Source organism: Trachypithecus francoisi, unplaced genomic scaffold, assembly GCF_009764315.1.
Source record: "Trachypithecus francoisi isolate TF-2019V2 unplaced genomic scaffold, Tfra_2.0 Lachesis_group0, whole genome shotgun sequence".
NCBI classification, from domain to species: Eukaryota; Metazoa; Chordata; class Mammalia; order Primates; family Cercopithecidae; genus Trachypithecus; species Trachypithecus francoisi.
In genome coordinates, this window is record NW_022681453.1 from 130,553,620 (window position 1) to 130,576,607 (window position 22,988).

The 22,988-nt window shown below is 44.2% G+C and overlaps 1 protein-coding gene across 3 annotated transcripts in view; it reads right to left on the reverse strand.

The window, feature by feature from the left end:
* Positions 1–22,988, reverse strand: part of MCF2L2 (MCF.2 cell line derived transforming sequence-like 2) — a 252,757-nt gene that overhangs the window by 116,969 nt on the left and 112,800 nt on the right. For all 3 annotated transcript variants that reach the window (XM_033211822.1, XM_033211821.1, XM_033211820.1), the window contains exons 6-10: positions 22,280–22,396; positions 17,097–17,246; positions 9,950–10,074; positions 9,215–9,329; positions 8,026–8,145 (exon numbers count right to left, since the gene is read on the reverse strand). In XM_033211822.1, coding sequence (XP_033067713.1) covers positions 8,026–8,145; positions 9,215–9,329; positions 9,950–10,074; positions 17,097–17,246; positions 22,280–22,396 — 627 coding nt within the window. The remainder of the gene's footprint in view (positions 1–8,025; positions 8,146–9,214; positions 9,330–9,949; positions 10,075–17,096; positions 17,247–22,279; positions 22,397–22,988) is intronic.

Consider the following 22,988-nt stretch of genomic DNA (forward strand, 5'->3'; position numbering starts at 1 on the left):
AGTATTTTAAATTGGACGGTGAGAAGGTCTCCCTGAGCAGCAGTACTCAAGCTATGCAGAAAAGACTTCACATAGAAAGGCTGAGATTAGGCTGGGTGTGGTGGCTCATGCCTGTAATCCTAGCACTTTGGGAGGCCGAAGCGGATTGCCTGAGTTCAGGAGTTCGAGACCAGCCTGGGCAACACAGTGAAACCCCACCTCTACTAAAATACAAAAAATTAGCCAGGCATGGCAGCGTGTGCCTACAGTCCTAGCTACTCTGGAAGCTGAGGCAGAGAATTGCTTGAACCTGGGAGGTGGAGGTTGCAGTGAGCCAAGATTGAGCCACTGCACTCCAGCCTGGGCGACAGAGCTAGGCTCCGTCTCCAAAAAAAAGAAAAAAAGAAAAAAGAAAGCCTGAGACTACAGCCTTAGAAAAAAAGACCCAATTGTAAGATTGGCCCTTTGCTGGCATCTAGGAACTTAGATTTTGGGAAAGTTCCCTCCATTCCCTGATGTGAATAGCTCACGATGCCTGAACTGTTTGTGCAAACAGTATGGTTTATGGTGATTACCTGCTTTTCTTCTGGGAGTCTGAAATCTTGGTACTTGCCAGACAGAAGCTGCCGACATGACCAGCCACCAATAAAACCTCTGGGCGTTGAGTATCTAATGAGCTTCCCTGGTAGACAACATTTCACACATGTTGTCACAACCCACAGATGGGGGCACGAAGTACGTCCTGTGAGACTCCCACAGGACAGGATTCTAAGAAGCTTGTGCCTGGTTTCCTCCAGACTTCACCTCGCATGCCTTTCCCCTTTGCTAATTTTGCTTAGTACTTTTTCATCATTACAGATTGTAACTCTAATACAGCTACAAGCAGAGTCCTAGTGAATCTTCGAAGAAATGTGTGCATGGTCTTGGGAGCGCTCTGCACACAAGCCGAGACCTGAAGTCAGGGACAAGCCGCGCAGTACTTGGCTGGGAGGTGAAGGCGTGTTTGACAAGTTCGGGCAGCAGGAAGGAGGCCAGTATGGCTGCAGCAGAGGGAGCAAGCAGGAAATGAGTGGAAGACGTAACCAGAGGAAAGCGGGCATTCCATGGCGGGGGCCTTGCTGCCCTTGTAAGCACTTTGGCTTTTTCTAATTGTGAGAGGAAAGTCCCTGGGTTCGGAGGGAGGATCTCGAACATGTTTTTGGAAGGCTCCAGGTACAGTGTCCAGAATAAGAGGAAATGCAGGGAGGCCTGTTAAGGGGCTGCTGCAGGAATCCATCTGAGAGATACGGCTTACAGCTGATCACCAACCTAGCTCCTGACTCGGCCCTTCTCTGGATTGCTCTTCCCTGGGTCATGCAGAACTCAGTTCCCGGGTCACCTCCTCACAGGGCTTCCCCGGTGACTATATCTGAAGTCATTCTCTACAACCCATTCACCCACTCATCTAGGCCCTCTCCCTCACTTTAATTCTTTAACAGCACTCACCTCTATCTAAAAACTATTTTCTTTATTTACTTTAATGTAGAATTCTTGCCTCCTGGCTGGGCATGGTGGCTCACGCCTGTAATCCCAGCACTTTGGGAGGCTGGGGTGGGCAGATCATGAGGTCAGGAGATCGAGACCATCCTAGCTAACATGGTGAAACCCCGTCTCTACTAAAAAGACAAAAAATTAACCAGGCATGGTGGCATGCACCTGTAGTCCCAGCTACTCGGGAGGCTGAGGCAGGAAAATCGCTTGAACCTGGGAGGCGGAGGTTGCAGTGAGCCGAGATTGTGCCACTGCACTCCAGCCTGGGCAACAGAATGAGACTCTGTCTCAAAAAAAAAGAAAAATATAATTCCTCTCTCCTCCACTCACTCCCACCAAAATGTAAGTTCCATGAGAGCATTTAGTAGACATGCAATAAATATTTGATCAACAAATTAAATGAATGAGCCAGTGAGCTACATGATGCAGTGATCTGCTTGGCTGGAACTCTGTGAGGCAACCTTGACTTTGGCATCAGCACAGATGACTGCCACATTCCGAAAGGTCTCCAGGAGCAGAGAGCCCATGAGCCCCCTTGTCAGCCGTGCTAAGCATCCAGTGCATCATTTTCTGCTCTGCTTTAGCTGTTTACAGTAACATAAGGAGTCATGGTAACTCCAGGTGTGCACAACTTGCCCCTCTCTTAACTTGCACTAGTTTATGGTTTCAACAATTTCCAAACCCCTTTCCTCCTACCCTCCCAGTCATTCAAGAAGCCCTGCAGGGGCCATTGCCTTCTTAATGCCTTTCAAGTTCTGACCCCGTCTCTGCCACCTCCTTGTCACTGTCTGCTCAGGCCTCATGGTTTCTCATGGGGACAGCTGGTCTCCCTGCTTTTCTTCAGGCTCTCCTTCAAATCATGCTCCAGACTGCTGACAAAGCAGCGATTCCAACACATCTTATTGTGTCTACATCGCTCCTAAGCTTCAAGCCCTTTTCTGGGCCCCCAGGGTCTTCAGGAGCAAGCTTAAACTCTTGAGCAATGCACACAGGGCCTTTCGTTATCTAGCTCATACCTGGGTGTGCCTCTTACCAAGTCCTCCTCCACTTCCTCAACTCCATTCTCTGCTGCAGCCATACTCATTATCCATTTGTTGTTCCCCAAATATTCAGGCAGCTTTAGGCCTCCATCCCTTCTCCACCTGCTGTCTGCCTAGAAAGCCCATCCTTCCCTACTCCCCCTCACCCATCCTCTACCACACCCATACTCCTCTGGGGCCAGCTCAATCTAAATTACATTTCAGACTTCACCTTCTCCAGAAAACTTTCTCTGTGCTTCTCTTGGTCAGAGCACCTGCTTCATTATGTTGTGACCACTTATCTGCTGCCTGCACTATGCCACAGACCCCTGTGGTCCAGAACCAGCTCTTATTCAACTGAAAACAGGGCATGGTGCATCTGAGGTACTTACAAATAAATGCTGCACAAAACAAAGAGGAGTACTGGTATAGAAACGAGTGACACAAATCAAATAGTGGCTAGTTAAAAGGACTGAGGCGAAAATACCCAGAGCACTTGTTCTAAACAGCAAAGGCCCAGGTACACTGGTTACAAGATGATTGCAATACTCATTCCCTGGGCAGTGATTTTTGACTCTTTGGTTCACTGCTGTGTCCTCAGAACTTAAACAGTACCTGGCATGGTAGGAGATGAATAAATATTTGCAGAATAAATGTCAAATGAATGACAGACCTTTACTAGCACTGCTCAGCTACTGCAGACTGAACCTAGGACATGTTCCATAGCACAGAATTTATCCCTCTACCTCTGTAATATTAATAACAACAGCTGACATCTACTGAGAGCTTACTACGTACCAGGCACCATTCTGAATGCTTTGCATTTGCTTATTTCTTTAACTCTTCACAACAAAACCTTTGATACAGGTACTGTTTTACCAAAGGGAAGCGGAGGCACAATGGCCCAAGGTGACCCAGGTAGGAAAGAGAAGAGCCAGGCTTCAAACCCAGGCAGTCTGGCTCCAGGATCTGGCTCAGAGCAACATACACAGAGAAAAATGGCTGCACTTATTCTGGCTAAGCTTAGAGACCTCATTTGGTTGCTCGAACTTGTCTGACTTTAGTCAAATATAGAAACATGAGACTTGGCAAGAAAGTCTCTGTTGACATTTTTTTTTTAAGTCCAGGTGCCTAATTTATTAAGAACAGGGCAGAATTTTCTGGGTCCAGGGAAATTCACCACAGGATACTTCCAAATCGCCCTGTGGTGATCAGAGCCTGCCCTTCCCTTGGCATATAGTATTTCACCCTTCAGAACTGTCCAGAAGACATTTGAGATGTTAGAGGAAAGATGTGAGTAACAGGTCCAAATGTGTCTAGGGAAAAACACCCATAAAGGCAACTGAGGAGGCTGGGTGCGGTGGGTCACGCCTGTAATCCCAGCACTTTGGGAAGCCAAGGCCGGCGGATCACAAGGTCAGGAGTTAGAGACCAGCCTTACCAACATGGTGAAACCTCATCTCTACTAAAAATACAAAAATTAGCCGGGCATGGTGGCGGGCACCTGTAATCCCAGCTACTCAGGAGGCTGAGGCAGGAGAATCGCTTGAACCTGGGAGGCGGAGGTTGCAGTGAGCCGAGATTGTGCCACTGCACTCCAGCCTGGACGGCAAGAGTGAAATTCCGCCTCAAAACAAAAAGGGCAACTAAGGAGCAACCCGGATTCAGCCACCATATGGCTAGAAAGTCACTATTACAGAATTGAAAGGCCAACAATAGTTTTTGACCACTGAATATTGACCACTGACCACTGACCACATTGCAGGCCGACCACATGAAGTCCCTACCATGCATCTAACTCATTTAATCTTCACAGGGTCTCTGTGAGGTAGGAATTATTATCTCTGCTTTACAGATGAGGGGGACCATATTCAGAAAGGCTAAGAAATGTGACTAGGGTCATACAGCTGGTACTTGTTAGAGCCAAGATTTTAATTCATCCCTATCTGACTCCAAAGCCTGTGTTCTCGTCACCTTCCAATCACCTGGCCTCTCCACATGTGCTATGAAATCCTCCTGGTGCCTGCAAAGAAATTTACAGTGAAACCTCCAAATTGAAGCTTATATTTTTAGTTTATATACCTCCTGCTCAAGATAAATAGTCATCAAAATCTCCAAAGTAATAAAGAAAGCATGAGGGAAAAATGGCTAAAATCCGGTATTCTGATCACAAGCCCATCTGGGATCTTTCAGATGCTGAAAATTCCAGAAGGCTGGATAGTCAAGTTGCAGCTTAGAAGTTGCGATTCAGAAATCTTTATTGAAATAACAGTTTATTCCCCCTCCGAGGACTCTACTGGTATAACAGATGAGAGATGAGAGTGCCTACTAGGGAAGAAAATGGCAAGAAAGCGAGTGATCTTACTCTATCAGGGAATCTGGAACAAACCCACAGATGATCCATAGGGATGGAGTGTGTGTATGGGGAGGTGGGCCAGATGAAACAAGAAAGGCAGAAAGTTAATGGTTGTTGAAATTGAATGATGGACACTTGGAGTTCATTGTGCCAATCTATCCACTTCTGTGTGTGGTTGAAAATCTCACACATGTACACAAAGCCATGACCCTCCAACTAGATGACATCCTTAGATGTTAATGGCCTGAGTTCCATGCCTTCTTAGACACAGCACCCTTATAGGGAGAGGTCAAGGCTGAAATCTGGTGGTTCCTATCCAGGATAGGGGAACACCCTATCCTGGTGTGTTCCCTGCTGGCCCCTCAGCAAGGGTCTCAGTATGCTCCCACAGTCAAAATCTGGCTGCAAATTCTGCTTTTATAGAAGACCTTCTATAAATGGTTTAAACTACTGTTTTTCAGAATCAGGAAGGAGCATTCAAAAGACTACTAAACCCTCAAACTAGAACAAGATAAAGAACAGGCTGAATCAGCATGCGACAGGAGCCTGGTTAGTGAGCTGACTCTGAGGTTACTTGTGAGGATGATGTCACTGTGTGGAATAAGGAAGCTGGCAACACCCCAGAGCCAGTGTGCGGCTGTGCTGGGAGGGAGTTGGCCCCTTGGTGCCAAGGAAAGGACAAACCCCAAGCAGATATTTGTCAGATTGTGGCCAGACACAGTCTTGTTCCTTTAACACTTTAAAGGACAAATGGAAAGATTAGCCAAACCCTAATCATCTGAAGAAGCCATGCCTCTGAGAAGTCTGAGGGAAGATACATTGAAAACGATCTCAGTTATGGTGAGACAGCTTTGTTTGATTGACCCAAAGGCAGAGACACAGGTATACTGCATCCTTCAGGAAGCAAGTTTAGAAACAAGATCTGCAAGTCACAGGATGTGACAGGTCTGCAAATCCTGCAAGTCACGGGTCATCCACAGTGGGCTAGTCTAGTTGCTTCCAGAATGTTGCCCATGAAAGGTGGGTCATGGGTTCACAGAGCATTCCTGTGTTCCATAACCATAAGTTTCATCCCTAGCTCAGGTCAGCAACTTTTGAAGCATATACCAACAACCACAAGTTCAAGGAGGTGGGCAGAAGACAGAATGTAATGCAGTCATGCAGATCCATCACCACTATTCAAAACACAGTCCAGAGCGCCTTCTAAGGGCTTTCTGTTCCACTGAGAATAAAATTCAAATCCTCACAAAAGATCTCAGGGTGCAACAGGACCACCTGGCCTCTGCTCATCTCTGTCCCCTCATTTCCTCCTGGCCCACCTGCTCTAGCAATGTTCCTTGAACTCACCAAGCTCATTCCCACTTTAAGACCTTTGCACCCGCAACTCCCTAAGTCTTTGCATGATTACACAGACCGAACAGATCTCAGATCAAAGGTCGTCTTCTCAGGCCTTTCCAGACCATGCTAGCTAAAGTAGCATCCCCAGTCACTTTCTATTATATTTTGTTTTCTTTTTTATATCACTTGTTACTATCTGATGTTATTATTAATTTGATTGCTTTTTAGTGAACCGTCTCTCTCCAGTAGTACGTAAGCTCCATGAGGGCAGAGTCTGGACTGTCTGGCTCACCGCTGCATCCATGGAACCTAGGATAAGGAATACCTGTTGATGAATAAATAACCCTCCGGATAGGTCAGTAGTCACTTTCATATATATACGAAGGCATTTTTATTGATGAGGCACTTTTTCTTAATATATGAATAAGCAAAAAATATAGTACCTATATTCAGTAAGAAATTCTTTTGAAAAAACTAAAATGTTATAAGATTGGGGCTGTCCTGAAGAATCTAAGACATACAGTCATCATAGATATGAAATTCACCTTTTCCGTTGTTTGAGAAATGTTCCTGATGACTCGTGTGTCTTTGGCACTAGTCTATCTGACAAATGGTCACTGGTAAGAGAAAGAGCACTCGCTAGGGAGGGACGGGATTCCTGAATGGGGATCTGGACACACAGGTGGGTTTGTGTGTTCATGCATGTGCACAAGCACCTGCAGCTCAGAATCTACAACCGACAGCTCTTAGAGTCAGTGTGGCCTTAGTATACATTGTTTTGTATCCTTTAGGGGTGTGTGTCTCCAACTGTAATGTACAAGTCAATCACCTGGGGATCTTCTTAAAATGCAGATTCCAATTCCAGGGTGGGGTCTGAGATTTTATATTTCTAGTTAGCGCTTACTCAGGTGACATCTGTGCTGCTGGCCAGAGGCTCACACTTTGGCACATCTCTAGTACTGCAAAATTGCCATCTGAGAAACATGCCTCCAGATTAGCTAAGAAAGGAAGCGCTAACCATAGGGGACTTGGTTCCCAAGACCCAAAAATATAAAGAACCTAATTTTAAACAAGCAGAAAGGAACTTGTATGGAAAGAGATGACTCCGCTTTCTTCATTTGTAATAAAACAAATTTGTAAATACTTAAAATGTAATCACTTCTAAATGCTGACTTGTGTGCAGATCTGGGACACTGTTTAATTCCAGTATGGGACTGTAAAATTCTTTTACAAGTTTCATATTTACAACTCCTGGGACATGAGAAAGGAGAAAGCTTTGCCAATTCTGTGTAGCAATGGAACTAATGTGGACCAGTTTCCCCCATCTAACTGTCCTGCTCCAGGTATAAAACTAGTCATTTTTTTTTCCTGGTTTCCCCTTTGAAAGTTTCCCATCTACTACCAACCCCACAACCCCCAGCCCCCTAGTCCAGGCTCCAGGGAGGAGCTCAAGCTGATTGGTGAGACTCTGAGATAATTGTTCTGGTGAGTGATGAACCTGCTGTGACCTTCTCCTGCTTGGTTGCTGACCACGTAAGAGGGCAGGGCTGGTCCAGGGTCCTCACCCTACCTGAGCGTCCAACAGCAACTATATGTTCAGTGGCTTTAATAGGACTCTGTGCTGCCTGTATCATTCATAGCAGTTGCTAATGTGCAACTCTCCTTGGGATCCTGGGGTGACTGAAGGGCAGGACTGGGCATTCCTGTGTCCTTTAGCAGCCTTCCAATAGCAATGACTGGACATGATCCATCACCGTCCACAGCAACCTCCTTCCCAGTACACAAAAATGTCAGAAAGCAAACCTGGCTTTTTTCCTCCAGTTTTTTGTGTTCCTTAAGAAGCTGCTCCACGTGCATCACGCTGTCTCCAATGCCTATAAACTCTGCTTGTTCTTCCAGCAAATTATCCAGGGTAAACTTAGCCTACAAGAAACATTAGAACAGTCCAGAAGTAAACCAACACTCACTCACCTGAAGGTATAGGTTTGTTATGCTTCAAGAAAACTCAAAATTCCAAAGAGGATTCAAGACTTGTATATATCTATATATGCTAAAAAAAATTTTTTTTGCAGCTCACTAACTTTCAAATTAAGCTGGGGGTGCAGAATTCACCTGTAGTTGAACTATTAGAACTATAGTCAACCGATTATCCATCAAAAAGGAAGATAGCTGGGTCCAGTGGCTCATGCCTATAATCCCAGCACTTTGAGGGGCTGAGGCGGAAGATTATTTGTGCTTAGAAGTTTGAGACCAGCCTGGGCAACACAGGGAGACCTCGTCTCTGCAAGAATATTAAAAAATTATCTGGGCCGGGTGCGGTGGCTCACGCCTATAATCCCAGCACTTTGGGAGGCCGAGGCGGGCGGATCACAGAGGTCAGGAGATCAAGACCATCCTGGCTAACATGGTGAAACCCCGTCTCTCCTAAAAATACAAAAATTAGCTGAGTGTGGTGGTGGGCACCTGTAGTCCCAGCTACTCGGGAGGCTGAGGCAGGAGAATCCCTTGAACCAGGGAGGCGGAGGTTACAGTGAGCTGAGATTGCACCACTTCACGCCAGCCTGGGCAACAGAGTGAGAAAAAAAAAAAAAATTATCTAGTGTGATGGTGGGGCATTGTCTGTAGTTCCAGCTACTTGGGAGGCTGAGGTGGGAGGATAGCTTGAGCCCAGAAGATCAAAGCTGCAGTGAGCCATGGTTGCACCACTGCACTCTGGCCGGAGTGACAGAATAAGACCCTGTTTCAAAAAAAAGCAAGATAAACCATCGCTGAAATGCCATGTATTGCAACAGGAAAATGGGATTCTAGAACACCTTTACTCCACTGAAAAAGTGAGAAGGGGGCTGGAGGGTGGTCTATAAAGAAGCAAGGAGATAAGGAGAAAGCTGGATTAGGGAAAAGAGGGAAACCCCATACCAAAGAGTGAGGAGGGAGAGAAAACCAGAGGTCCCGGTAGCAGAAAAGAAAGTTATATTAAACAAGAAAGTAATACCTTACAAAAATCGTGCTCAAAATGCTGTAGTTGTAGGCATTGGTTAAGCTTCAAATGATGACTGGACCAAAACTGACTAAAGGCTTTTTCTGTTTCATCCAGTTGAATTAATAACCTTTCAAGAAAGAATAAGAAAGTGGTGTTAGGTTAGCATTCATTTCCACAGGCATCCATAGAGGCCTATGGGTAGAACACCTGTGTCTTTGGTCAGTGGTATCAATTGCGACCATCTCCTTTTTATGAAAGCATGTGTCACCTATGCCTTTCTTCTGGCTCAGCGGGCTTTGCACCTTTCATTTTCCAATCAGGACACCCACAGTGCAGGCAGCAACTTCACTTCAGATGCAGCTGCTGTGCTTTAGAATGTGCTCCAGCTGATCTTACCTTCATGCCTTCTTTCTTTCTACCTGAGACACACGAATATAAAGCACAGCTCCAAGCCAAACTGTTATTTGGAAATGAAGCCCAATAAATACTACCCTCTCCCTCAAAATCCTAGGGTGGGAGCATGTCATAGACACTGAAGAGTGGGGAATGGAATGCTCATAAAAAGATCTCCGTACGTGGATGCCAGATGGACGTGATCTTTTTTCCTTTGTTGTCTCAAATATTCTTCTTCTTCCTTGGCCCCACCAAGACCCAATATTGGCTGTTCCAATCTGTTCTTGGTTGCTCCAGAACATCTAGGTCTATATATTCTCTCCTGAAAAGGCAGATTCCACCTCACTCACTCACCTTTCCATGGTAGTTACATTCTCAAGTTGATTGAGATTGAGTGTGCTGTTGGGACATTTGGTGGCTGGTTCTTGGATGCATGACAGCAATGTGGCCCCCTGCTTTCCAAGTAATTTCAGCTCATCCTAGAAAATAAAAGTAGTCTCTCTTAGAAGGAATTAGAAAAAACAAATTCTTGGTAGAATTGGGGTGAAGAGGTAGATCAGTACATTTTTCATTTAGGAAATTAAATGCTGATGAAGTCAAGATGCAGCTTTAAAATTAATCAATTAACTTATCCTTGATAGGTAACACACCGACATGATACAAAATTCAAAATATCTGAAAGGGTATACACCAAAAAAAGTATATTTTTCCTCTTCAAAATCAACATCTGCTTTTTGTATATCTCAAGCTACTGTTGTAAATTAAAAGCAAAACTAGTTAATACAACCTAGTTTTAATCCAAGACAGTGACCAGAAACAAGAAAATGATAGATATTGAATGTTGAATGCTAGAAACTACCGAGCAATAATAACATAATAACTGCTAGTTGATCATAAAAATACTTCGGTTGGTCTCATCAATAAACACCTGCCTCTCCCTCCACCTGCCAACCAACTGTGGCCTTGTTTAATTATTTAAGTTTGGCAGATATGGGCAGCAATTTTAGTTTAACATGGAAAGATTCGTACTTCCAAGCCAACCCCCCCATTCTGCTTTTTTAACACAGAGACTTAGTGCTATGCAGTTGTGGAAGGCTACTTCCTTCAGCCAATAGCTGTAGTCCTTTCTTTGGACAGTGCAGGTCATCTCTCATTGCCCTGAGTCTTACCCATAAAGAAAGCCCGGGCTGCAAAACAAAAGTGGCAGAGCCTGACCTAGAATTTTGTGCTTGGGAATTATGGGTTTGATTCCTGGGTCAGAGGAGGCTGGTTTGGTATGCCCTTGAGCATTAGAACAGGCCCATAGTTCTAAAACAAACCAAGAGATCACCTCTGCACACATAAACACTGAGTCACTTCCTCTAGGCCCAGCCACCTCTGTGGTCTTCACACAGCCTAGAGCTCATTCCCTGTGGGAAGAGTTTTAGACTTCCCCACTCTGATCACACAGAAGTCCTGGACCCTCTCAAGCTCATACCTTTGTTGTGTCCCATCCTACTCCAGAATTTCCCCTGGAAGGGTTATATGGCCATACCCATCCTCAAACCTGGCCCTGGATCTGGCTGATGATGGACTTGGCTTCTGTGAGCTAGCCCTTCAGGGCTCTTTGGACACGTCCTCTGGCTCTGCCCACTCCAAATAGTGCCCCATATTAGCCACGTGGCTGGCACTCTCGCCTGGGAGATCAGGCATATCTCTTCTTTTCCATTCTCATGTGTCAGTCCTCATTTCTTATCTCATCAATGCTCATTAAATATTTGTAGGTTGGATAAATTAATAACAGCCTAAAAGAAGTCAGGTTGCAGATGGATAAAGACAAATTAGATATGATGGAAAAAATGTACTCCTGAGTCAGTGTCTTAGCCATTCTCTCATCCCACCCACTAAAGAGGGTCGTGGCTTTTCCCACTCATTTTCTTAACTGCTGCTGAGCTTCCAGCAACACACACACACACACACACACACACACACATCCATATGTAATGAAGAGTTGGGAAGAAAGGTAGAGAGGCTAAAGGAGAAGCGCCATATTGGTATGGCAGAAGGAGACACTGGAGGGGGAAGCTGGGAAGAGGTATACACCCGAAGTATGGCAGAGCATGAAGAATGTGTGAGACAGGGAAGGTGAATCTTCACAAGTGATGTCACACACTGTATATCACCTTTACACTGTTTAAAAAGGATACAAGCAAAAATTGTGACCTAGTGACTGCTTTGGGATTCAACCACATGGTCAACTTGAGTAGGGTTACAAAAATCTGTCATGAACACAGATGGAAAGATGGAGCAACTATGGTACTTAGAAAGGGTAAGGGGAAGTTGCTCAGCCTAAAACTGGAGTTTCAGCTTCCATGGAAAGAAAATAACATTTTTGGGTATTTAATTTTTTTACTGCCTGCACTCAGGCTGGAGGAGGAACTCAGGGCACTGTCTTCCAGAACATGTGTTTAAGTTCATGCTCCTTTTTGTAGAGTCTCTTTTTCCCTGTGCTGACAGGGTCCTGCTGGTGGCAGGGTGAGGACTGCTTGTAAACTGAGAGATAGCTCATTGCCTACCAAAGTTCCCTTTCCTCAGAAAATGGGAGCCCCACCACCACCTTGGAACAGGATCCAATTGGCAGACGAGGTGGAGGTGCCGTTGTGCATGCGCTCTGAGCACTTGCTCGGACTCTCCTTGATGGGTGGAAAGGCACACAGCAGAAACGATGGGTAGCTGAGTCCTGTCTGCTTGTCTCATTCATCCGGAGCTCAGCTCTCCCAGGGAAGGCTAAAGCTGCTTGTGTTTACCAGACTTGCTCTTCCTTTCTGTCCCTCAGATGAGAGAGAAATCACAGCGAAAATAAGGTTTCAAATTTAGTATGAAGCCTAAGGTGCCCACGATTTGATTGGACAGAAAATAGAACTTACTGAAGTCGGGAGCACTCTTTGATTGTAAGAACAGATTAAGGCCCAAACTGTGGCTCAGGCTGGGGGAAAGAATTTATGTTTCTGGGGAAGAGCCTTTTTTAAAGTCATCAGTTTGCTTAAAAGTTTGATATGATTGTTCCACTGTGGATGTTTTGAGATTTTTTTCTGTGTGAACTGATTGGCTTAATATACTGAAGGGCCAAAAGAAAAGAGGTTCTATTGGAAGACTACTTTGAACAAAATAGTAACAACTCCCTAGAGAAACAGCAAGTGAGACTGAAAACCTCTCCAACTCAATGGCTCTCCTATTCTGTTTGATTGTAGAGGCGACCAGACGCATATACCTAAGATATCTCTTAAAGATCCCAGGAGAAAGGAATTCAAGAAATCAAGCCAAATCCCCTAAGTTGTGCTAGCTGTTTAGGAAAAAAACACTCTCCAGGCTGGGAGAAAACGGTAAATCACATGCTACAACTTTTATAGCTATTTAAATAGCTACAAAAGTTCACTGTACTGAAGAATGGATCTTAAAATAGTTTTTCGCTTTTCTAGCTGGAAAAGAAATTATTTAATGACATATAGAATCTTTGGCCGGGCGCGGTGGCTCAAGCCTGTAATCCCAGCACTTTGGGAGGCCGAGACGGGCGGATCACGAGGTCAAGAGATCGAGACCATCCTGGCTAACACAGTGAAACCCCGTCTCTACTAAAAATACAAAAACTAGCCGGGCGAGGTGGCGGGCGCCTGTAGTCCCAGCTACTCGGGAGGCTGAGGCAGGAGAATGGCGTAAACCCGGGAGGCGGAGCTTGCAGTGAGCTGAGATCCGGCCACTGCACTCCAGCCCGGGCGACAGAGCGAGACTCCGCCTCAAAAAAAAAAAAAAAAAAAAAAAAAAAAAAAAAAAAAAGAATCTTTGATTAAAAGGTAGGTAAAAAACCAGTAAGGGTAAAATAAAATATGCATAAATAACCACAAAACTACTAAGTTACTAATACAAGTTTAAACAGTATCTCTTTTTTTCTTTTCTTTCTTTTTTTTTTTTGAGATGGAATTTCACTCTTGTTGCCCAGGCTGGAGTGCAGTGGTGTGATCTCGGCTCACTGCAACCTCCGCCTCCCAGGTTCAAGCGATTCTCCTGCCTCAGCCTCCCGAGTAGCTGGGATTACAGGCATGCGCCACCATGCCCGGGTAATTTTGTATTTTTAGTAGAGATGGGGTTTCTCCATGTTGGTCAGGCTGGTCTCAAACTCTTGACCTCACGTGATCCACCCGCCTTGGCCTCCCAAAGTGCTGGTATTACAGGTGTGACCCACCGTGCCCAGCCAGTACCTCTTTTTTTCTAATATAAACCATTTCTCTCTTTAAGTCATTTTTGGATGAGAAAGAGGAAAAATGTAACTCTAGTTTAATGATTTTGGTATTCGTGCTTCTAAGCTACAAGATAAGGAATCAAATTTGAATTGGGACAATAATCAGTAATCACAAAAAGGCCTTAAGAAATTATCTGTATTTTTTGTTTGGTTTTTTGGTTTTTTGTTTTGTTTTGTTTTGTTTTGTTTTTGAGACGGAGTTTCACTCTTGTTGCCTAGGCTGGAGTGTAATGGAGTGATTTTGGCTCACCGCAACCTCTGCCTCCCGAGTTCAAGTGATCCTCCTGCCTTACCCTCCTGAGTAGCTGGGATTACAGGCGCCAGCCACCATGCCGGCTAATTTTTGTATTTTTAGTACAGACAGGGATTCACTATGTTAGCAAGGTTGGTCTCGAACTCCTGATCTCAGGTGATCCACCCCCTACTCGGCCTCCCAAAGTGCTGGAATTATAGGCTTGAGCCACTGTGCCCAGCCCGTGTTGTCTTTTAAAGGCTGTTAATTAATATTACTTGGTAAAATAAAGATAATAATATTTTAAATCCAAATTCACTTAATATTCTTAATCGAGGTAAACACTTGGACAAATTAAATCGCCTTCAGAATTTTGTCTTAAAATAATTTCAGGTCTTCACCATGATTTTAGGGTAGCATAGAATATAAATGCAAGCATTTCTTTTACTAAAAGGTCAATTAAATGGAATCTTCTAATTTCCTTTCACTTGTCTTACAGCTTGGATAGGGGGTGTTTAACCAAATTAACATAATAGAGTATCAATGTCAAATAATACTTCTAACTATGTGGCCTCCAAGGTTACTCCACCCCATAACCTGAGAGAAGTCTTAGCCTCCTTTGCTCAGAGCTGCCTGTTGTAATTCTGAGAACAGCTGGTTAGCATGCATAAGGAAATTCTCTTACTCCATCCTGGAAACTGGTTCTTTCCCACCTATTTACCTCTGCAGAACTCTTTGCCTGTGTAGAGAAATATAGAACACCCACTCATCTGCCTTCCCTGTCCCCACCCCTCTGCCTTGCCACCAGCACACACAGCAAAACCTGACTGGCTGGTTTTCACCCCTAGTAATGTGTCCTTATCTCAAATCCAAATGTTTTAACCTTTTCTCCAGACACCTTCCTGACTGATCACATTGTCATCCTGGTGATTCTGCTCTTCGACCTCTCCACACCCTTCAGGGATGGAGGCAAAGAACGCACTGTGCTCATGAGCCCTAGGCACAGAGCTCAGTTTCACAGTCCTTGCTGCACTGGGCGTCCTTCCCATGACACCCCATTGTATCAACAGGACCACTCTGCAGAGTCCTTTAGGTCAGGAACTACCTTAGGGCCTGTGCAGCTGCAAACTCCTTCCTAGTACACTTCACAGAGGCACCTAGGTCCTGCTTTCTGCAACTCGCACCTCCTAAGAATCACGTGAACTTAAGCCAGTAGGTTTGGAAAAGCAAAGGCCAAGCTTCTCAGAGGCATTTTCAGGGAAAATTTTCAGGATGTCATCAGGATGTTACAATTTCAGTCCAGATTTTGGTTTGTTTTGTTTTTTGTTTGTTTGTTTGTTTGTTTTTTGAGACAGAGTATCACTCTGTCACCCAGGCTGGAGTGGAGTGGCATGATCTCGGCTCACCGAAACCTCTGCCTCCTGGGTTCAAGCGATTCTCCTGCCTCAGTCTTCCCAGTAGCTGGGATAATAGGCGCCTGCCACCAAACCCAGCTAATTTTTGTGTTTTTAGTAGAGTTTTAGTTTCACCATGTTGTCCAGGCTGGTCTTGAATTCCTGAGCTCATGTGATCTGCCCACCTCAGCCTCCCAAAGTGCTGGGATTACAGGTGTGAGCCACTGGGCCCAGCCCAGTCCAGATATTTTATTATTACAGTAATCTTCGGAATATATTTTTCTCTTTCATTGCTGCTGTTGTTTTGAGATGGAGTCTCGCTCTGTCACCCAGGACAGAGTGCAGTGGCAAGATCTTGGCTCACTGCAACCTCCGCCTCCCAGGTTCAAGCAATTCGCTCACCTCAGCCTCCTGAGTAGCTGGGATTACAGGTGCCCGCCATCAAGCCTGGCTAATTTTTATGTTTTTAGTAGAGACGGGGTTTCACCATGTTGGCCAGGCTGCTCTCGAACTCCTGACCTCAGGTGATCCACCCACCTTGGCCTCCCAAAGTGCTGAGATTACAGATGTGTGTGAGCCACCACTCCCGGTCATCTCTTTTTGAATAACAACTTCCTTAAAGACCGAATTTAACAGTGTTCCCTGGCACATGGAAACATTAATTTGCCTCAATTACTAGACTCTGAGACTCTCCTAACTAGACTATGTGTTCGCTGAGGTTGCCTTTTTGGTTTTCCTGGCAAGTAGTGGTGGGTGCTCAATAAATGTTGAATAAATGAACAAATCAACCATCTAGCAAAGCGTTTTTGCAAATTTTTGGTCACAGATACAATAGTTCAACTCTTCCCAAGTTCCATGAGGCCAAGACACATACACTGACCGTCCAATCCTCATTTTGCTGCCCTACTGAAAACTGGGCTTCTGTGAAATAATGGGATTGGTCTGTGCTTCTCAAGGTAGAAAGGTGCCAACACTCATCCAGGGAGAAGCCCCAGGAAGATTTCTCTGTACTACATGACTAAAAGAATCTGCCAAGCTCCCTTTCCTCAGCAGGTTCTTACGTGCTTTTATGAATCATTTAATAGGTGCCTCTCCTTCAACCCAGGTCAGGGCACCTTCCATAGTCCTTTTTCTCAAATTCATCCCCAAATAAAAAGACACACTTCTGAGAAAGTGAAGCAGTAAGTCAGCTTATTAGTCTGCCCCAAAACTTTACAACCACTGCTGGAAAGCTTATATTTCAAAAGCCAGCCCCTATCCCCTGCAATTTCAGCATGTTCTGTCTTGCTCTGTCCTGAGCAGGATCATAGGAGTGCAACCCTTGAAAGGGTGCTCACATGCCTCAGTTCACCCAGACAAAGCTGGAAAAGCCCTTCTCTGTGCTGCTTCCCACCGTCCTTCACTCACCACTCAGTCTCAAGAGACTTCTTTCATTACAAACTGCCTGTCTGGAAGGTTTAAGATGATCAATGGCTTCCAAGTCACTAAAGAAGAAGGAAAATGAGGGTTTAACTGTTAATTTGGCTCCCAGCTCTCTCCAAGAGGCAGGTATACCTGCTGGCACAGACGCTAGCCTCTGAGAGGCCACTGACCGCTCACCTGCAGCTTGTCCCGTTGCCTTGTGTGGGACATGAGAAGGTCTTCGGTGGATAGCATGCTTCTAGGCAGCTCTGTTGTGGCCAGGCAGGCCCCAAACGTCTGCAGCATCTGGGCAGTGGTCTTCAAGGTCAAGGCAAAGTTTTCGATGGCCTAGAAGGTCAGATAATTATAACAATGTGGAGAGATTAACATTCACCAACATGCTGTCTTGATGGAAAGACAACAGATTTAGTTGACAAAATGAGTGAATTACCTGACTTTGGAAATGGTATAGAGGACCTGATCCTGATAGGGAGATTAAAAAGAGGCTGGTTTTAGTCTCAGTGCTGCTACTAGTTGACCAAATGACTTTGGATAAGTCACCTCTTTACATTGAATGTCAGTTTATTTATTTATAAAATAAAGTGATTGAGCCACATGATCTTTAAGATTCCTTTGAGTTCTAACTTTCTGAGTCTCTCGTTCAAAGAGGTGACACCCATAAAATGCACTGTCACACACAAAAGAATCTATATACCTCACTTATAAAACAATATGTACTGTACATGTGTGGTTATATTATTCCTAGTTATATATACAGGCAAATCTCAGAGATATTGTGGGTTTGGTTCTAGGCCACTGCAATGAAGCCAACGTTACGATAAAGTGAGTCACAAAAATTCTTTTGTGTCCCAGTGCAAAGGGAAATTATGTTTACAATATACTGTAGTCTATTAAGTGTGCAATAGCATTATGTCAGAAATTCCACATACCTGAATTTAAAAATACTTTATTGTTAAAAAATTGCTAACAATCTTCTGGGCCTTCATCAAATCACAATCTTTTTGCCACTGGAGGGTCTTGCCTCAGTATGGAGGGCTGCTGACTGATAAGGGTGATGGTTGCTGAAGGCTGGAATGGCAGTGGCAATTTCTTAAAATAAGACAACAATGAAGTTGTCACATGAATTGACTTCTTTTCATGATTTCTCTGTAGCATGCAATACTGTTTGATAGCAGTTCACCCACAATAGAACTTCTTTCAAAATTGGAGTTAATCCTCTCAAACTCTGCCACTGCTTTGTAGACTAAGTTTATGGAATATTCTAAATCCTTTGTTGTCATTTCAACAGTGTTCACATCATCATCCCCAGAAAGATGAAGAAATCACTTTGTTTGCTCATCCGTAAAAAACAGCACCTCATTCATTCAAGCTTTATCATGAGGTTGCAGTAATGCAGTCACATCTTCAGGCTCCACTTCTAATTCTAGTTCTCTTGCTATTTCCACCACACCTGCAGTTACTTCCCCCACTAAAGTCTGGAACCCCTCAAAGTCATCCATGAGGGTGGGAATCAGCTTCTCTCAAACTCCTGTTAATATTGATAGTTTGACTTCCTCCCATGAATCACTAATGTTCTTAAAGGCATCCAGAATGATGAATCCTTTCCAGAAGGTTTGCAATTTGCTCTACTCACACTAATCAGAGGAATCACTATACATGGCAGGTATAGCTTCACAAAATGTATTTCTTAAATAGTAAAACTGAAAGTTGAAATTGCTCTTTGATTCACAAGCTGCAGAATCGATGTTGTGTTAGCAGGCATGAAAACAACATTCAACTCCGTGTACATCTCCATCAGAGCTCTCAGGTGACCAGGTGCATCGCCAAAAAGCAGTAATATTTTGAAAGGATCTTTTTGTCTAAGCAGTAGGTCTCAAAAGGTGGCTTAAAATATGCAGTTAACCATGCTGTAAACAGAAGTGCTGCCATCCAGGCTCTGTTGTTCTATTTCTAGGGCACAGGCAGAGTAGATTTAGCATCATTCTTAAGGGCCCTAGGATTTTTGGAATGGTAAATGAGCATTGGCTTCCATTTAAGGTCACCAGCTGAATTAGCCCCTAACAAGAGAGTCAGCCTGTCCTTTTAAGCTTTGAAGTCAGGCATTCACTTCTCTTCTCTAGTTGTGGAAGTCTTAGATGGCATCTTCTTCCAATAGAAAGCTGTTTCATTTACATTGAAAATCTGTTGTTGAGTGTAGCCACTTTTTCTTTTTCTTTCTTTCTTTCTTTTTTTTTTTTTTTGAGATGGAGTTTTGCTCTTGTTGCTCGGGCTAGAGTGCAGTGGCGTGATCTCAGCTCACTGCAACCTCCACCTGCTGGGTTCAAGCGATTCTCCTGCCTCAGCCTCCTGAGTAGGTGGGATTACAGGCAACTGTCACCACGCCCAGCTAATTTCTCATACATTTAGTAGAGACAGGGTTTCACCATGTTGTCCAGGCTGGTCTTGAATCCCTGAGCTCAGGTGATCTGCCTGCCTCAGCCTCCCAAAGTGCTGGGATTACAGGCGTGAGCCACCGTGCCCAGCCGAGTGTAGCCACTTTCATCAATGATCTTAGCTAGATCTTCTGGATAACTTGCTGCAGCTTCTCTATCAGCACCTTGCACTTGTATGTTACAGAGAAGAATTCCTCCCTCAAACCTCACAAACCAACCCCTGCTAGCTTCAGGCTTTTCTTCTGCAGCTTCTTCACCTCTCTCACCCTTAATAGAATTGAAGAGAGTTAGGGCCTTGCTCCCGATTAGGCTTTGGCTTAAAGAAATGTTGTGGGTGGTTTGATACTCTATCCAGGCCCAGACCACTAAAACTTTCTCCATATCAGCAAAGAAGGCTATTTGCTTTCTTATCGTTCATGTATTCGCTGGAGTAGCATTTTTAGTTTCCTTTAAGAACTTTTCCTTTGCATTCACAACTAGGCGAACTGGCTAGGCTAAGAGGCCTAGCTTTCTGCCCATCTCAACTTTTGACATGCCTTCCTCATTAAGGTTAATCATTTCAAGCTTTTGATTTAAAGTAAGACACGCCATTCTTCCTTTCACTTGAATACTTAGAGGTCATTGTAAGGTAATTAATTGGCCTAATTTCAATATTGTTCTGTCTTGGAGAGTAGGGAGGCCCAGGAGAGGGAGAAAGACAGTTGAGGACCAGTTGGTGGAGCAGTCAGAACACACACAACACATATCCATTAAGTTCACTGTCTTACATGAATGCAGTTTTTGGCACCCCAAAACAATTACAATAGTAACACCAAAGATTGCTGACCACAGGTCACTGTTACAAATATAACAATTGGCCAGGCATGGTGGCTCACATCTGTAATCCCAGAACTTTGGGAGGCTGAGGCGGGCAGATCACTTGAGGTCAGGAATTCGAGACCAGCCTGGCCAACATGGTGAAACCCTGTCTCTACTAAAAATACAAAAATTAGCTGGGCATGGTGGCGCATGCCTGTAATCCCAGTTACTCAGGAGGCTGAAGCAGGAGAATTGCTTGAACCCGGGAGGCTGAGGTTGCAGTGAGCTGAGATCACACCATTGTACTCCAGTCTGGGTGACAGAGCAAGACTCTGTCTCAAAAAAAGAAAAAGAAAAAGAAACAAATATAACAATAATAATAAACTTTGAAATATTGTAAGAATTGCCAAAATTTGTCAGAGAGGCAGGAAGTGAGCACATACTGTTGGAAAAATTGTGCTGATAGAGTTGTTCAACACAAAGTTGCCACGAAACTTCAATTTTAAAAAACTGCAAATCTGCGAAGCCCACTAATGTGAAGCATAACAAAATGAGACATGACTGTATATGTGTGTATATAAAACATATACACAGAACAAGTAAAAGGCATGTAAAGAATATCTCTGGTCTTTCAATACTAGTTGTATTTTTTAAAGTTCACTAAAAAATGTTTAGCACATGCACAACCACAAACCATGGCTACATACTAGGCCAGGGATGGCCTATAATAAAAACAAATGGGTAATTTATAAGCAACAGAAATTGAGTTCTCACAGTTACAGTTCTGGAAGTTGGGAAGTTCAAGATCAAGGCCCCAGCAGATTTGGTGTCTGGGGGAGGTCTGTTTCTCATAAAGGACGGCTTCTGTGCCCTCACAGGGCAGAGGGGGCATGACAGCTCCCTTTAACCTCTTTTGCAAGGGCACTAACTCCATTTATGATGCCACAGCCTTCATGACTTAATACATCCCAAAAGGCCCCTCCTCTTAATGCTATCACATTGGGTTCCGACGTGAATTTTGAGGGGACACTAACATTCAAGCCATGACAATGAATTTTGATCTCACGTTTTCCTCAATATTACTGAAACTCCTAACTTAGCATAACAATCACCAATATCAGTAGGTAGGGAAAAGTAAAATACTATATACCAGGTGCTTTCACAGATAATACATCCCTTATTCCCCACATCAAACTTTCAGGAAGCTTTTGTTAGTCTGGGGTTTCTCAGCATTGGCTCTTCACACTTTGGGCCAGATGATGCTTTGTTGTGGGAGGCTGTCTTGAGCATTGTAAGGTGTCCAGCACAGTCCCTGACGACCCACTATATACCAGTTAACTTTCCCCACTAAGTTATGACTACAAAAAAAGTCGAAAGATATTGACAAATGTAGGGGGCAGGCAAAATTATCCCCTGTAGAGCAATACTGTGTTAGTCCCATTTTAACAGAGGAAGAAAAAAGCTCAGAAATGCTTAGAAACTCACCTGACATAGACTATATGCTATTGTGACAATTTTTTAAAACTGGTTTCATCTTTGACTTTGACTTTAGATCCGGGGTACATGTGCAGGTTTGTTACATGGGTATACTGCATGATGCTGAGGTTTGGGGTACAGTTGATCCTGTCACCCAGATAGTAAGCGTCATACCCAATAGTTCTACAATCCTTGTCCCCCTCCCACCTCTCACCTACAGTAGTCACCGAGGGGTGATAATATTTAAATGTAGCTTCTACTGACTTCATGGGTGTCAATATGTCTGTACCTTAGAATCACCTGGGGAGTTCTGTGGCATGTTAATGTCTAAGACCCATCCCAGATAAAGTAAATTAGTTTCTCTGAGGTATAACAGGCTATTGGTGTTTCTGAAAACTTCCCAGGTGCATTCGAAGGTAAGTGTCCCAAAATCCCCACACCAGGAGATGCAATAGGGTAACGCGGTCAACAGGAGAAACCCCAGCCTTCGCCCTTCCACGCTCCTTCTTTCCCAGCCTGTGGCTGAGAAATCCCAACTACCCCAAGGTCAAGCAGTCACAGGGTGACCTCCCAGCAGTTGATGTTTAACTCCGCCACTCCATCCTCCGGAAAACAAGGAGAGACAGTGAAAAGCATGTGTCAGCTGGTACTCACAGTGCGGTGATTTACCCACTGTCCGTGGCGATATTCCAAAGTCCCCCCTAATTCCCGGGTCAGTTGGCTTTTGTCGATGTAGCCATGAAGGTCAGAGACAGAGTTTACCATGATAATCTGTAAGGTAAAAGGATAATTAAACATATTCCTCACTGATCATTAAATAAGAGTTCATTTAGATTCTATTCTTATCATAATTATATCTTATATTCTATTATTATTTAAATGACACTTCAACCTTATCAGGCATTTATATTTAAAAATGGTTACAGCCAAGCACAGTGGCTCATGCCTGTAATCTCAGCACTTTGCAAGGCAGAGGTGGGAGAATCATTTGAGGCCTGGAGTTTGAGACCAGCCAGAGCAACATAGCAAGACCCCATCACTAGAAAAACTAAAAAATAAAAAATTAGCCGGGCATGGTGGCATGCATCTGTGGCCCCAGCTACTCAGGTGGCTAAGTCAGGAGGACTGCTTGGGCCTGGGAGGTTAAGGTTGCAGTGAGCAGTGATTGCACCATGGCACTCCAGCCTGGGTGACAGAACAAGACCCTATCTCAAAAAAAAAAAAAAAAGTTACTATATCCAGCAGGGAAATACTTTAAAGTCTCTTCCATTTTTCCCTTTTGAATGAGAAATACCAAAGTGTGGTATTGCCTGTGACGAAATGTTGACTTGGCTCAGGGAGCACAGTTCCGGGCTACCTAGAA